Source organism: Rattus norvegicus, chromosome 20 (genome assembly GCF_021556685.1).
Source record: "Rattus norvegicus strain SHRSP/BbbUtx chromosome 20, alternate assembly SHRSP_T2T, whole genome shotgun sequence".
Lineage (NCBI taxonomy): Eukaryota > Metazoa > Chordata > Mammalia > Rodentia > Muridae > Rattus > Rattus norvegicus.
The window spans coordinates 28,148,094-28,164,879 of record NC_141553.1 but is presented as its reverse complement, the minus strand read 5'-3'; the positions used below and the strand labels follow the sequence as shown (position 1 = coordinate 28,164,879).

The following is a 16,786-nucleotide window of genomic DNA, read 5'->3' as shown; positions in this document are numbered from 1 at the left end:
GTGTGTGTTCCGTAGGGCTTTCCATATATAAGATCTTTACGTCTGAAACCTTCCCAGTCTCGTCACCTTCCCACTCCACCCCAGCGAGGGTCTTCCTCCTGACCTGAGGAAAGCCTCCTCTCTCACCATCAAGTGTGAGGAAGGACATCTGGGTTCTCACAGAGAACTTTCATCAAACAAGCTCACGGCTCTCCCTCTTTCTCCAGTGTTCTTTAAATAGGAAGTAGACACTGGGTTGTGAGAAATGCTCTTTGTCTGAGACAATCACACTTGTCCATTACCAAGATGAAGTGCATAGGCTGTTTCAGGTTATTGTGCACTCCTGGGATACCCACATGTGGGACACTACCTTCTCATTCATTGCCAAATTCAATATGGTTTGTGATTTTATTGTCTTATAAATTTTTATTAATATTGGATTAATTTTATGGAAAGAGATGTGAAATATTTTCCCCTCTATCAATTTTTTAACAAAGTCCAGAAATTGTTTTATTAATGCCCCATTGTTTTGTATTTAAATGTAAACATAGTGTCTTCCTTGACTATTTTGAATAATCTACCAATGAACTAACGTATCCCCAGAACTTTCTTTGTGGGTGTTTTTAAACTAGAAACTCAGTTTCTTTTGTAACTATAGGCCTACTCAGGTTATTTCTTGTTGAATACCTCGATGATTTATATCTTTATGGGCTATTTGAATATGTCCATTCTATTGATTGAACTTATTCACATAAAGCTTTTACAATAATTATCAGATAGATTCTAAAATACTACTTTTTAAAAAATCTCTGGTGATGTTGACTTTCATTTTTTCCCCTTTTACTTAGTTCAGGTGGCCAGAGGTTTATCAGTTTGATTATTATCTTCTCAAAGGGCCCCTGTGGTAGTTTCAATATGCTTGGTCTATGGGAGTGGCACTGTTAGGAGGTATGGCCTTGCTGGAGGAAGTGTGTCACTGTGTAGGTGGGCTTTGAGGCCTCCTAGAACTCAGGCTTTGCCCCAGTGCAGAAGAGAGTCTCCTCCTGGCTGCCTTCAGCTAAGATGTAGAATTCTCAGGTTCTTCTCCAGCACCACGTCTGCCTGCGCACTGCCATGCTTCCCGCCATGATGATAATGGACTGAACCTCCGAGACTGTAAGCCAGCCCCAACTAAACGTTCGGCTTTGTAAGAGTTGCCTTGGCCACGGTGTCTCATCACAGCAATGGCAAACAAAGACAAGTCTTGCCTAGCTTAGTTAATTCTCCCACCACTTCTCTGCTTCACTCCCCTGTGCTCATCACTCCATTTAGCCTAAGGCTATAACTTGATACAGTGAAGATGCTGTAAATTCCCTCTCAAAGACCGCATCGGCTGAATTCCTCAGATCTCGATATGTTGTGTTCTCCAGTCATCTCAAAATGTTTCCAATCCTTATTTCTTCTTTGATCCACTGATTGTTTTGAAGTATATTATTATGTTTTCAAACAATTATCTGTGACACTGATTTCCAATTCATCTCTACTGTGGTGGGGAATGTAGTCTGTCAAGTCCCTTTACACAGACTGAGATTTACATTTATGGCCCGGACTAGGAGTTTGCATGAAAACGTTGTGTGTACAGTTGAAAAACAATGTGTATTTTGATGTTGATGGGTAGGGCATACCCTAAATGCTAATTAAATCAAGTGGTTATGATTGTACTAATAACCTATACTGTTACCAACAGTGAGACTGCAATCTTACCTTCGTGGTTTCTCTATTTCAGCAGCTTTATCTATTGTTGCTTATGTATTTTTGAAGCTTTATGATTTGGTGCATTAATATTTAGAATTGTTACGACATGTTAATGGGCTCCTGGCTACTTTGTAGTCACCCCCATCCCCAGCGATTCATGGCTTTACATTCTCCTGTTGGACATTAGGACATTAATTTTCTTTTGATTAATATTATCAGCACAGTGCATTTCAGTCTCATTACTGACAGAATCTATATTTGCATGTTGTCCTGGCTATGATTGACTTAATAATTTCCAAATCAATACCCTTGGTTCTCTCCTGAAACGTGAAGCAAAGCAAAATATTGGAGCTGCCCGATGTGAGCCTCCCTCAGAGTGCAAATGGAGTGATTCTTCTCGCTTCGGTCTCCACTCTCAGAGGAAATGGGAGGAGGGAGCCAGGATGGACAGATCCGAATCTCAGTCTTTGGCAACTTCCTTCCACCAGTCACCAAACACTTCTGAATCTCATTTTCTTCTTTATAAACTAGGGACCACGGAGGTAATTACAGTGAGGCCACCGTCTGTGTGAGAGCAGTATTGCCACATGTGTGCACCGTGTGCCCTGGAGAAGCTGCAGGCAGTTGTAGCTATGTAGCGTCCATGCAGCGTCCATGACACATGTGGCCATACATGTAGATCCTGCCTTCTCCATTCAGTACGGACTGTGATTTTAAGGTAGGAAAGCATGTCTCTCGTTCACACCACGAGTTGGTACTGATTTTGTTTGCTTGCTTTTAATAAAATCTGAGATCCCAACCCTAGCTCTATTTGAGTCTACTTAGACCACGGATGTTTAATGTGCTGATTCGTAGGATTAAGCCATCGCTCCCTGTACTGTACTTTTCCTCTTTTACCCATGCATTCTCTCTTCCTTCTGCTACTTCTACCTTTCTTTGGACTGGGTCACCTCCTTTACGATAACGCTGCTTCCGTGTGCCATGGCTGCTTGCCTATGTCACGGCCTCTTTCCAAGACAACAGAAGAGCCTATAGCGTACAGCGCTCCCCTTGCTCTCCCTGGCTTTTGTCGTTTTGTCTAGTATAGATTTTAATTTTCTATAAGCTTAAATCCTATAACCATATTATTTTGATCATGTTTAAACTCTCAGTTGTACTTGAGAGACATTTAAGTGCTAGGAAAAGCCCTTGTGCTTTAATTTATGGACTTCACACTTTGGGTGCTTTACTTTGCAAAGTGGACCTTTTTTATTTTTTAATTTTAAACAAGCTTTGAACAATTCTCATTGTGTGGCACTCTCCCTGATAATATAAGTGTCACTGCATCTGAATGGCTTTCTTTACTTCGTTTTCACTTTCTAAGATAATTGTTGCTGGACGTAGAAACCGAGATTGATGAGTGCTCTTCTGCCTTCTCCCAGCCCTCTCGAGTAGCCTCTCGACAAAATACCTACTACTTACTTCACTGCTCCCAACATCACTTCTCTATGTTTAAGATTTCATTCATCATCGATTTTGAGCAATTTGGTTATGATTTGCCTTGCTGTAGTTTTTTTTTTTTTAAAGTGCGCTTCTGTTTTAGAACCCACCAACTGCTTTTAAGGTATGAATGTGTAAGTTTCACCAAATTTAGAGCAACTTTGGTCATCTTTCTTTACATTATATTTCTTTCCCACCTCTTTGCCCTTCAAGAGTTTGAATTATACATATATTGGGTTATTTAAGCTGGTTCAATTGCTCACTGATGCTCTGTTTAATTTTATAATTTTACGTTTTGGAGAATTTTGTGGGCGAATACTGTACTTACATCATTTTACATACTTTTCACCCCTCCCTATTCTTTCTCCTGTTCATGCTTCCTCTCAAATTTCACTGCTTCCTCTTTAATTTACACACACACACACACACACACACACACACACACACACACACACACACACACGAGAGAGAGAGAGAGAGAGAGAGAGAGAGAGAGAGAGAGAGATCGAGAGATCTCCATTTAGTAGTTGACCAAATGAGATTGGATAACCTATCAGGGTCCTTATCCCTGGAGATTTTTCTTAGCAGCCATTAATTTCCTGTAACTCTTTACAGGGGTGGGGCCTTGTCAGCGGACACTGTCATTGTGTATGTTTGTGTGGGCAGTCACAATGCTGAGATTCATAGCTTCGGCCTCCCCGTTGTGTAGACGAGACACTCTCCAGCAGCAGGTATCCTTATCCTCTGGCTCTAAGGATCTTTCCACTCTGTCTTCAGCAGTGTTCCCTGAGCTTGGGGTTCAGCACCCCAACACCAGTCACTGTTTCCATCTGTTGCAAATGCCTGTAATGGTCTCCATCTGCTATAATGCAAGTGTCTTTGGTGGTGGGTGAGCGTTACATGTGCAGATAAAGACAAGGACTTAGATGGAGTAGGAAATCACCCTGCTTTAGGAAAGTGGCAGTCCTCTAAGACCACATTAGCTACTGGCTGGGTTTACAGTACCAGGCCTGATTCCCTCCCTCTGAGCAGGCCCTGAGTTCAGTTAGATGGCTGGGGGTCCTTCCCAAGCTATGGTTCACAGGATTTATAGCTAAGCTAGGGAGGACCACTGATTGCTTTTCTCCCTTGGCGGCTTGCACAGCACCTTCCCATACTATGAGAGCTAGTTCCCAGGGAGGAGGCTTCCAGTACTGCTCACAGTTGGGTCCTCTGAGTCCTGTGTCTGTGGTCACGTTCTGTGGGGCAATCGGGGCAATGGCAACAGCTTCTACAGATTTAGGAGTTTCCGAACCCTTCTGACCAAGGGCTGTTTTCTGACCAGCAACTTAAAAGGAGGTTTTCCATACCTGGTGGTAGGGATTCTGTTAGTCTATGCTCATTGTCATTTCAAGTGGCATTACTTCATTTTACATATACATTCATGTATATGTATATACACATGTATGTGCACATATGTCTCTAATATATATTTTGAAGCAAGCTTATAAAATGCTGTGTCCCTATGACTACTTCGACCTTATTGTAATTTATTCCTCTTCCCTTCCTTACCCCTGGCTAGCACCCCACTGTTGGTTTCCCATTTCCCCTTTTATAGCACTGCGTCCTGCTAATCTCCCCCTCCCCCCCCAGCGCTCCTCTCCCCAACCCGATCTCCTAGGTTCCTGGTCTCTGTGGTTACTCCAGGCGATGTTCTTATCTAAGGATTTGGAACCAGATACCACAAATGAGAGTATGCCGTGTTTATTTTCTGGAGGCTGCGTCACCTCACTCAATATAATGTTTTCTAGTTCTAGCTTCAAATTTCACAATTTCATTTTAGAGTTCTATTGCATATATGCACCACACTGTCTTTACCCATGTACCTGCTGACGACACTCAGGTAGATTCTGCTTCTTGGCTATGGTGACTGGAACAGCAATGAAGATGGCTGAGCAAGGGGAGTAGGTGTGGCAGTCCTTTAGATAATATGCCAAGGAGTGGCATAGCTGGGCCACACGGGACATTACTGTTAGCTCACTGAGCATCCTTCACATGCATGTCCAGAGTGCCTGGACTAGCTTCTGATCCTGCCAACATCGAGGGAGCCCTCTTCCCACATCATCTGCCCCATTTGTCATTGGTTGTTTTTTAATCACAGCTATTCCGGCTGGAGTAAGATGAAATGTAGTTTTAATTTGCATTTTCCTAATTGCTATGTTTATTGAACACTATTAAGGTATTTCCTAGGCATTCTTATTTTTTCTTTTGAGAATTCTCCATTAGGATGCATGCCCATTTTTACTTGGGTCGCCTGTCTTATTGGCTCTTTATTTTTTGGAGTATGAACCCCTTATCAGATGCCCTGCCAGGAGTGACTCTCTCCTACTCTGTCGGCTTCTACATCACCAGACTGTTTTCTTTGTGGCTTTAACAAAACCTCTTTTATCCATTTCTTGTTTTCTTTTTCTTTTCTTTTTTTGTAGTTTCTATAGCAACACCTTCAATTCATTAATATCTTTCTTTGGTGCTGCCCAATTCCATTGCACTGTCTTTGTTCTAGATGTTTAATTTTATTCCTTTCAACACTTTCCAGTCTCAACTTTATGAATGTCTAGAATATAGCTCTATCTGTTTCAATGTCTTCAAATGCCCAATTTTCAAATGCCTGTTTGATCACTAATTGTCTGGTTGTGGGCCGTGTCCTGTGGGCTGTGTCCTCTAGAATGTGTCCTGTGGGCCGTGTCCTCTAGAGTGTGTCCTCTAGAGTGTGTCCTGTGGGCCGTGTCCTCTAGAGTGTGTCCTGTGGGCCGTGTCCTCTGTGCTGTTTATGCAGCTAGTGATTTAATAGCCAACCTGCTGGTTTCCATGGTTTTAAAGGGTTAGGTATTTCTCTATAGCAATGAATATCCTTGAGTTTTGTCTTGTGTTTAGTTTAAGTGAATTGGAAGTAGTCTGAGCCTTTTGCTCTTTGCCTTTCCTATATATTAGAACTGGAGCCATGCTCCATTCCCATAGAGGCCAAGTTCATTGGTCTCACGAATGTGTGGAACACTATTCTTCCCCGGTGTGACTGGGAAAGTGGGCACCATTTCTGGCATGTGCATATTGTGGGCTCTGTCAGTGCCGATCCTCTCTCCCCTTCTTGTCTTGGCACTGGGCAATGTGTTCACACACACATGCTGATTACTTCAGGAGCACCCGGAGCTGTCTCCGAGCAGCTTTCCTCTCTGGACCTCCAATCTGTAGCTCCAGCCACTGGGCCCATCATGGGCCCCCGTGAGGCTTTGTTGGACTGTCCTCAAGTCTTCCTTAGACAACCAACCATCCTTGGTTATCTAAGTCTAGTGTCTCAGAAGCTGTGCCATATATAGCTGAGGTTTTAGTAGCTTTGAGTAGGAGGGTAAATCCATTCTCTTTCCAATCTGCATCTGCTTTTTAAAACTCTCCCTGTCCCCCCACCCCAGATAAAACCCTCTCTGTCACACCTGAGAGAATCCTCGTGGTGTGTGCCTGCTTGCCTTTCTTCCACTACAGCCTGTCTTGGTTCTCCTGCACGAACCCCTCTCACTTCCCAAATGCCTGCCTCATAGCTCTTTACATGCCTTCTGTCTAGACAGCCTGCTCCCGAGTGCATGCTGAATTCCACTAATCCATCCATACTGGGCTGCTCCTCCCACATCTCAGACTCACGACAAACTCCATGATGTTACCCTATGGGAGCACGGGGGTCGGGGGTGCTGTTTTCAGGGCCATGCATTGCCCAGGCTGGTCCTCCTTCTGAACACTCTTCCTACCCTGCCTGCCTACACTACACCAACCTGCCTTGGAAAGGGATGGTGACCTCTTGGAAACGTTTCTTGCCCCTTTCCTACCCTGGCTCCTGCCCTCTGGATTTGAATGAATTAAACGTCTCTCTTCATGTTTCCTTACCAGCCCACCTATGCCTCTAGCATGCAGTTTCAAACTACTGCTGGAGCCTGTTTTCCTCCTTAACTGCCTCAGGTGCCCTGTGTCTGCACTTAGTTCTTTCCCTGGTGATGATGGTGTCTGTTTGCTTTCTGTGATCTGTTTTGGATGAACAGATGTCCGCATGGGACTCTCACCCTGGCAAAGTGCTACCCTGAGTACACAAAGGACATGAGCACTGTGCAGGGGGTGCTGTGCTTTTGCAAGAGGGAGGTACATTAAGTAAAATTAATCATATTGGACGCTATGGCCAATGCAATTGTGCCTTTGTCAAACTGCCTGCCTTGGGCTAAGATGAGAACACTGCTGGAACGTCCCCCCGCAGCCCCAACGCAGGGCTAAGAGCTACTGAAATGGGCAATTACAGCAGTGAACAATCCATTACTTGTACTGTCAATGGTGTTTTTCTCTCTAAATGCAGAATAAAAGTGGAAAATGCTGTGGGAACCCAGTGGCATTTAATGTACTGATGGGCCATTGGTAGGAGCTATTCTTTAACCTGGTCGTGACAACAGCACAATGGCACAGGGACAAGCATTCGGTCACAGCACTGGGGCAGCCACTTAGCCATCCCACATCTCACACTCCTCACATGTAAAATTAAGCCGGCAGAAGGGAATGCTTGTCACAACGCCGTAGTTGCCATGGTGACGGACAGTGCACAGTGTTGCGCTGCCCGGAGCCAAACCCATTTCTTTTGATACTGCTTGTCATCGGGCACAGGAGTAATGACTGGCAGGGCTTCACTTTCTGTTTGAACTGGGAAAGCATCAGTGAGTCTTGGTGTGGAAAGGCTATTGTGTGGCAGTTAACCCGAGACTGCTGTGCCAACAGGGCTGCTCAGCTTAGACGGACTTGTATGGCATGCTGGCTGGGCTGAGCGAATGAGGGGATGTTTGTAAGCAAAAGGATGGGAGTATCCACTTGTTCAGCATTTTCCAGTTCAACATCTTGGAAAGCTGCTGACCGGCCTGGAAACTCAGCTGGAAATGCTTAGCCAGACACAACAGCTGCATCTCTAACTTGAGGGTACCAAGGGACGCAGCACAGCACCTAACAGTAGTGTGAGTGTGGCTGGTTGGAGGGTGGGAGATGGGGATGAGGGGTCCAGGACAGCTGTGCAGGTTGTGTCCAGGTTGCAACAGGCATAGACATAGGCTTGGATTTTCGCTAATATAAGCAAAAAAAACCAAATACTCACATAAGACTGGTGGGCAGTTTAAGGGGCATCTGGCTCACTAGAGTTGGACTTGGGGCTCACTGACAGGGGCAGTGCATAGAAAAACATTGCTTGGTGCCAGTTCTGTTTCTTCGAGACATGGCTACTATTATAAAATCCCCCAAGAACTTCACTCTGGACTCTCATCGATAATGTCAGACAGCAGCTGTCTGAATCTACCCTGTGCTCACTGACGGTGCTAGACATTGGGCACCAGAGTCTGCCCTGAAGCCACTGATGGCAGGCTCCTCTGATGGCGAACAAGACTTCTTTCCTATTGTACCTGAAAAGCTGAATGTTCTAACCATTTCTTTCACTCTCAAAGTGATATACATGGCTCCCTGTGCAGTCCCTTTCCAGGGGAAGCATGTACAGGAACATGTATTTCCAGACCTGGCCTAAGTGCATCTTGTATCCTAACAGAGAAGCCTGGGCCAGTGAAACCACCTTCTGCCAGTGTGGGGTACGTTTGTGAGACAAAAAGCCATAGGAGGAGATCAAGGGAGGGAGGGAGAGATGGAGATATTCTTCATATAGGCTATCACTCTCACAACAGAATATTGTTCCAAGATAGCGAGCACACCCAGGGCTCACATACTCACCGCCTGCACACCCGGGGCTCACATACTCAATGCCTGCACACCCGGTGCTCACATACTCACCGCCTGCACACCCAGGGCTCACATACTCACCGCCTGCACACCCAGGGCTCACATACTCACTGCCTGCACACCCAGGGCTCACATACTCACCGCCTACACACCCGGGGCTCACATACTCAATGCTTGCACACCCAGGGCTCACATACTCACTGCCTGTCTCAGAGCCTCAGCCTCCACACCTGTGCCGTCTCTCCATAAGCCACTTCTTCTGGGCTGGGCATGGCACCCTCATTCTCCCAAGGCAACCTGCTTCAGAACCTGGACTCTGGACTTGGTTCCTCTAGATTCTTGAGTCCATCTTGGAGTTCCTATCTTAGACAGAACTACTGTGCCTTACAAGTTGCTCACTGTCCTCTGCCCAGGCGGCCGGATCAGACCCTGCCAGGCTGCTCGCCCTCTTTGGCTGGTTCGTGTTTTAGGTGCAGGCTGTATAGCAGGTCTTTTCCTTGTGTCATGGTGGTCTCTGGTAAGATGTTACACCACTGCTTTAAAGTGCTTCAGAGTACAGAGGTATGCCCCTGCACAGCCCTAAGACTCCACACTCCTTAGAACCTACATAACGATCACTGTTGTCTTCTTCCTTCCTAATTGTTAGACACTCCTGACCTCTACAGAATAGCTAGGTGTTGGGTACACTACTAGCATCCACACAGGATCATCCAAGGCAGTGAACACAACCGATCTTCCCATTTTACAGAAGGAGAAGCTGAGGTTCTAGTGATGTTGACAGCCTCAGCATTCAAGTGTAGGTCTAACTGCCACTCAAGCACCTGCCTTCAACCAGGCTGTTGTGTGCTCTGCTTGGACAGAGATGCAGTTGTCTTCTATTAGAAGGGGCTCTCCCAAGACTGCCTCTGTTTACCTCAAATCACACAACTAGTACGAAACTCCATATATTCTGTTTTTCAGATATATGAAAAACAGAATATATAACATATATATATATGTATATATATATATATATATGCTTATAACACCTTTCGACTTACAAAGTAGGCATACTGTGCATACTGTGGGACCAACAGTAGCAACTAGTAATGAAATACAACAGTTATTACAGTCACTACACTGTGTTATGTGGATGTCGTTCTTTACCCATCTCCCTACTCTTCTCGTTACACTAAGATTGTCCTGCTTGTTGACCATGGGCATCTGCAACCACATGGAAGGGAAGAAAAAGGTTTACACAGGCAGCTGCCTGAAGTTGCTCTCTCCCACACCTTCCTTGTTCACTCCCCTCCTTTCTTTCGCCTCAAGCGTGCCCTTTCTTCCTCCACTGTTTGAGTTACTTGGCTGTTCATCCTGGCATTAGCTCATTCTCAGGACTGTCCCCGCCCCTACTTTCTCCCATATGTCTGACCTTGACCTTGCCTTCCCCAGTACTCAGACCTCTCTCCAAGATGGCATCGATTTCCTGAGGGAGTTTGTCAGTCAGTGAGTCAGTGAGTCAGTGAGTCAGTGAGTCAGTGAGTGAGGACCCAAGAGTGGGAATGGCATCCTGTCTGTTGAGTAGGTGTCAATGCCATGCTCTCAAAACGATCCACATCAAATTCTGACTACAAGGGTCTGCCCACTCTTCTCACCTCGTGTAAGCTTCCATTTATCATATGAGTGTGAGGGCAGAATATCTTTCTGAGTTTCAGATCCGATGGGTGGGTGAATGGATGTGATTTTAACAAACCCTTCCTCCAGCATACACAGAGGCCCATTGATCATGACTGGGGAACACATACACAGAGAGTCTTACATGCAGGAAGCTGCTTTCTGGAGGCCCTCGACTGGGCCATGGTCTGGCTAACTCCTATACAAATGCTGTATCTTTGCTCCAAAGAATTCATGTTTCCTCCCTCATCTGCACTTTGAGGAAAAGATACAGTTTCTTGGATAGTAGGGAAAGGAGGGAAGAGAAACGCTGGGTTACACCTTCTTACTTTGGGTTATTGTCACTGGGCAGTGGTAATGTCAGTGGCTCTGCGGAGCCATGTTGATGTGGACTCCTGAGAGGGTCTTGCCATTTAAGTAATTCTTACCTGCTCTGTGCTAAGCTTCCAGGCAGAGTCATTATCTTCTGTCTACCCATGGTTTCTTTCCATCTCATGCTACCTACAAGCAGACTGGCTGGTCATCACGCTTGCTACTCTCAATATGCTTTCAAAAAGAGCGTCTCTGGTTGGTTCTCCTCATCCGACTTCCCCTGGAAGACACTGTCTTCCAGGAGACCTTAACGTGCCTGGCAGTGAAGACATCCATGGGCAGGTTACAGCAGTGTCTCTAGGAAAGGTACTGGGAGACCCTTTCCCAACCTTGCTCTCCACGGCACCTTCTTGCAGACAATGTGCGTGGGTCTGTAAACCCTCCACGCCTCTTCAGCTGCCATACAGGCACCAGAAGGCAGAGCCCATGCTGGAGATCAGAAGATTCCGGGTTAGGGGAAGCAGACTTGACTTTCCCCACATGCTGACTTGTGAGAGATCTAGCCCAGAACAGACCTCATGATTTACACCCCAGAAACCCCTAGTTGATTCCTATCAGGGAGAATCCCTGGGAGTTTGTGTCCATACCTGTTGGGATGGTGGTGCCCCCAGCTTGGCTGGCTGCTGGTTGAGCTGTGTGTCGAAGGCAGCTGCCTGTTGGTAGGGAGGTGGCTGGGTGCTGCATATGGTCCTGCAGTGTGGTGAGAGGCAGAGCAGACCTGGTGGCAGTGGCTGGGCTGCTCAGACTTCCACCTCCAGGGTGCATAATGGTGGCCATTCCCTTGGCCAATGGAGACCCTCCAAGCACATTATTCCAGGGTGACCCAGCTCCTCCAGGAACCCTAGTGGGAAAAAGCAGAAAATCAAGCCAGTGAGTGGGCTCAGGTGAAATCAGGTCATGTGCCAGGGCGAAACCCAGCTCTGACCTACAGGCTCCAGGAGGTGAGCGTCAAGTGCTCCACAGAAGCCCTAAATCAATAGCAAGGTAAGAAATACTTTAAAGGATGCCCTAAGGTCAAGTGAGCTTGTTTTGCTTGGTTTTGCCTACCAAGAGCTTTGTGGTTCTAAACACTACTAGAAAGCAAGGTGGACTCTCTTATGACTCACAAGACTGATACTTCTGGAGCATGATGGGATATGACGCTGGCTCCCCCTAGACACACCCAGCTTCTTTCTTCAAGCCATCAAATAAAGGCACAGGCAGCAACTCTCTGAAACCATCAGACTCTTGCAATTTTCTACCTGAGACAAACACTTTCTCCTCCAAGTCTTCCTCCCTGAGGAAGCCGCTCTGCAGAGGACGAGCACAGCAGCTTTGGAAATGAGTTTTAATTCTCTATGTATGCATCTGCCTTGGTTCTGAGGATGGCGTCTGGGACTCATAAGCTTCTGTGGGTTGTGTTAAGGGGGATTAGAATGTGCTGGGAGGTAAAGTCCAATCTCCTTTCCTTTAGAATTTCTTTCTTGTAACAGGGGAAGGCACAGTAGGAGAAAAGGGGAGACCCGATGGGAGAAGAGTGGTTCTGCCCAATGCCTACCTTTTCTGGGCCAGGTGCACTCTTACCTCCCCACTATGGCTTGGGAAAAAGAACCACAGAAACCAGAGGAGTGTAGCAGCTTTGGAGAAAAGAAAGGGCCTTCCAGAAAGGAGGTCATCAGCACCATGGCCCTTCTTCACCTTCAGAGCTATTTTGAAATTTGCCTCTCCTGAATGAGGGGCCCTGCCAAAGGGCCAGTCCTCATCATGCATCATTAATAACCACTGATGGGACCCTATGCTCAGTCTTTAGAAACCATGTAGAGAGAATATTTTATAAGCAGTGCTGATGGCCAATGTGCTGGGTCAGGAAATAGGAGGCGGGACACTGGCAGGAAGAGAGAGAGGATTCTGGGAGAGAGTGAGAGTATCAGGAATGTCATGGGGAGATAGATATAAACCAGCAGGTAGCTGAACTCAGGATAGAACAGAGAAATGCTGAGGGTGATTCGAGGGAGACCCTGAGAGAGACGCCGAGGAAGATGCTACGGGAGCAGGGGACCAGGACTAAAGGAGAGGTAAACTAACTGTATGCAAGGCATAGACTAGTTTGAATGGGTTAAATAAGTTATGAGCTAGTCAGAGAATGAGCCAAAGCTTATGGCATAGGCATTTAATAATAATTAGTCTCGGAGTCATCATTCTGGGAGTAGAGAAAGGGAAGCAGATTTAATTTTGTTTACACAAACAAATAGATGGGCTTCAAAGTATGGACCTTGCATTTACAAGGCAACATTAACAAGACTGAGGGCAACCACTGTGCATGTGCCTCTGTGGCAGCTGAGCGCTCCTTCCTCTCAATGGCTTCATCCACCACACATGTTCCAATCAGCCCATGTTTTCTTACTAAATGCTCACACCTCTAAGAGCCTAATACCCAAGACCAGGACCAGGCTGGCTCACTTTCCGCTCTGGTCCGTCCCTCCCTCCCTTCCTTCCTTCCTTCCTTTCTTCCTTCCTTCCTTCCTTCCTTCCTTCCTTCCTTCCTTCCTTCTTCCTTCTGTTTTATAAAACAAGCAAGCAAACAAGTAAATAAGCAAACCCCAAACACACAACAAGAAAGAGCTGCCTCTGATGTCATGTGTTGCAGGGCATGGCTATGAAACAGCTCCAGTGCACACCCCTCGAGCCCAGAGTACTTGGTTGGTCTGCACACAGAGGCCCGACACCCTGCTGTCCCCTCTGACACTTGCCCTGAGATTTCTGCTCGGTGGTTCTGGCACTTTTCTGATTTGCAGTGAGGGTAAGAGACTGTGTCAGTCTTGGACAGAGCACAGGGAGGAGCCCTCTGGTTCTAGGAATAAGACTGAAGCCAGCCTTTCTACACTGTGGTGAGTGGTATGCCCAGCTCAGAAGCTCAGGCCTCTGAGATATTAACTGTGGGGCTCCTGGCCATTCCTTCTCTTAAGGACCTGCAGTGCCTTCCCAGTTCTTCAGTTCCCAGTTCTGGCACTTACAGAGCTGCCAGAGACATCTGCTCTTTCACCTCCTTGGCTCTGAGTTGTTTCTTAAAAATCAAAACAAAACATCCAGGTGAGCAATCACAGAAAAACACACATGGTATGCACTCATTGATAAGTGGCTATTAGCCCAAATGCTTGAATTACCCTAGATGCCTAGAACAAATGAAACTCAAGACAGATGATCAAAATGTGAATGCTTCACTCCTTCTCTAAAAGGGGAACAAGAATACCCTTGGCAGGGAATAGAGAGGCAAAGATTAAAACAGAGACGGAAGGAACACCCATTCAGAGCCTGCCCCACATGTGGCCCATACATATACAGCCACCCAATTAGACAAGATGGATGAAGCAAAGAAGTGCAGACTGACAGGAGCCGGATGTAGATCGCTCCTGAGAGACACAGCCAGAATACAGCAAATACAGAGGCAAATGCCAGCAGCAAACCACTGAACTGAGAATGGGACCCCCGTTGAAGGAATCAGAGAAAGAACTGGAAGAGCTTGAAGGGGCTCGAGACCCCATATGTACAACAATGTCAAGCAACCAGAGCTTCCAGGGATTAAGCCACTACCTAAAGACTATACATGGACTGACCCTGGACTCTGACCTCATAGGTAGCAATGAATATCCTAGTAAGAGCACCAGTGGAAGGGGAAGCCCTGGGTCCTGCTAAGACTGAACCCCCAGTGAACATGATTGTTGGGGGGAGGGCGGCAATGGGGGGAGGATGGGGAGGGGAACACCCATAAAGAAGGGGAGGGGGAGGGATTAGGGGGATGTTTGCCCGGAAACCGGGAAAGGGAATAACATTCGAAATGTAAATAAGAAATACTCAAGTTAATAATAATAAAAAAAAGAAACAGAAAAAAAATCCAGGTGAGGACTGGGGGGGGGGGTCAAAGGAAGTGGGGAACTCATAGGGTGCATGGGCTGAAGTGATCCAAGTCATCCACAAGGGCCTCCAGTTTCCTTAAGGCCCTATAGCTTGCTTCTCACACTCCTTCCTTATGAGGGTTGCTTGAGTGAAGGATCTGTCACCACACACCTTCCTTGTCTCTATAATCCCCTCCCTCCAAGACCTCAGGACAATCCTTCTCCTCAGGCCGCTGGACATCCTGCATCAGCACTGGCTGCAGAGGGCCCATGCAACCTAAGCCACAACACGGACCGTACACATGTCCTCCTGGGCACAGGCAGGAGTGTGGCAACATCTTCAGCATTTTCTTCCCAAGACACTTAGAATGGTTTCTTTACATGGGCGCTAGTGATGGCACAGGCTCTTTTAAGGGGCTCCAGTGAGTAACTCTCAGCTAGGCAGTGGACCTCACAGTACAACAGAAAATTCCAACAACCCTGGGCTTCCCCTTGAGAGAATTTTTAAAATTACTCTTATTTTATAAAAATTAGGTAATCAAGATTTGTAAAAGTACAAGGAGGGGATATTTGAAAAGAAGTTACTCATAATGCTATCCATTATTAACAGTTGTTACTTTAAGGCATGTATTGCTTTTCTTTATGTGTGCTTTACACACACACACACACACACACATACATATGCTGTGCTCATATCACAAATACATATGTGATGTACATGTATCATACATGTGTACATGTTATGGTGCAAATGCATACATACATGCCATGCTTAGACTGCATATACACACATGTGCATTATACCTATATCCCACACTACATATACTCATATGCATATCACATACTATATACATATCAGTCTACATACATGTACACATTGTGTAGGACACACATTTTCATGCTTATACATATAACATAACTATACTATAGGCACGTACCTGCCCCATCCTCACTGCACACAGACACATATACGAGTACCTATATGAGCATGCATACTTGGTAATGTCCCCACACACTGCTCATACACGTGCACACACTGCATATACACGTGCACACAGTGCACATACATGCACACACACTGGCCCTGGTTACCAGCACGTCTTGAAGGTCTTGCTCTCTGATGCTCTTCCCACCCCTGTTCAGCTGCTCTTGCTGTCCTTACTCCAGCTCTTGCTGCCATGTTTATCCCCTGGGTAGCCAGTGTTCCCTGAGAACGCCTAGCAAGTCAAGCTTGGCAGAGGAGTCACTCCTCAGGGGAACTCAATTGTCTCTACTGCCTCTGGACTGGGTGTAACCAGAGACCAGCCTATAGTGTATTCCCCCCTTGTTCAGGTTGCCAGGCCCTCACCTGGAGACAGGTGTCACATAGTTGCCGGGGAACACCCCCGAGATCCCGGTTTTCAATGACGCCCCCTTGAACCAGCCATCCTGGCACTTCTCGAGTACACGGTACATCTCACCCTTGCGAAGCTCCAGCTCGTCATTCTTCTGGGGCTTGTATGCATAGAGAGCCAGGTACCTGTGGAGAGAGGACGGAGACAAGGCTCAGTGGACACCAGGAATGACAGAGAGGCACAGGCAGACAGAGCTCATCTTTAGACGAACCCCCACCTACAGACTAGCTGGCAGCTGCAGGGAGCTCACACACCTGACTCAATCTTACCACAAACACGAGGTGGAGGGAGAAACAGGCGTGTTCCTAGTGCTTGGGGATTTGTCATGGGCATGTCACTGTGGCCCATGGATGGCCAGACAATATATGGGTAAGTGAGGGCTTTTTCGTTTTCTGTCACAGAAGGGAAGAAACTCAGTGAGGCACTATGCTGCCTGGTCTCCAGGACACCTCACACTATGCCTCAGTCTGGTCTCTGGAACTCACCATTTTCATTCTCCCCATGCTTTCCACCGTCTGGTGTCTG

The 16,786-nt window shown here is 46.5% G+C and overlaps 1 protein-coding gene across 1 annotated transcript in view; it reads right to left on the bottom strand.

Annotated features, from left to right (window-relative positions):
- Sh3rf3 (SH3 domain containing ring finger 3) overlaps nt 1-16,786 on the bottom strand; it is a 340,867-nt gene that overhangs the window by 40,711 nt on the left and 283,370 nt on the right. The window contains exons 6-7 of the mRNA XM_087598703.1: nt 16,216-16,386; nt 11,583-11,836 (exon numbers count right to left, since the gene is read on the bottom strand). Of these exons, the coding sequence (XP_087454829.1) occupies nt 11,583-11,836; nt 16,216-16,386 (425 nt within the window). The remainder of the gene's footprint in view (nt 1-11,582; nt 11,837-16,215; nt 16,387-16,786) is intronic.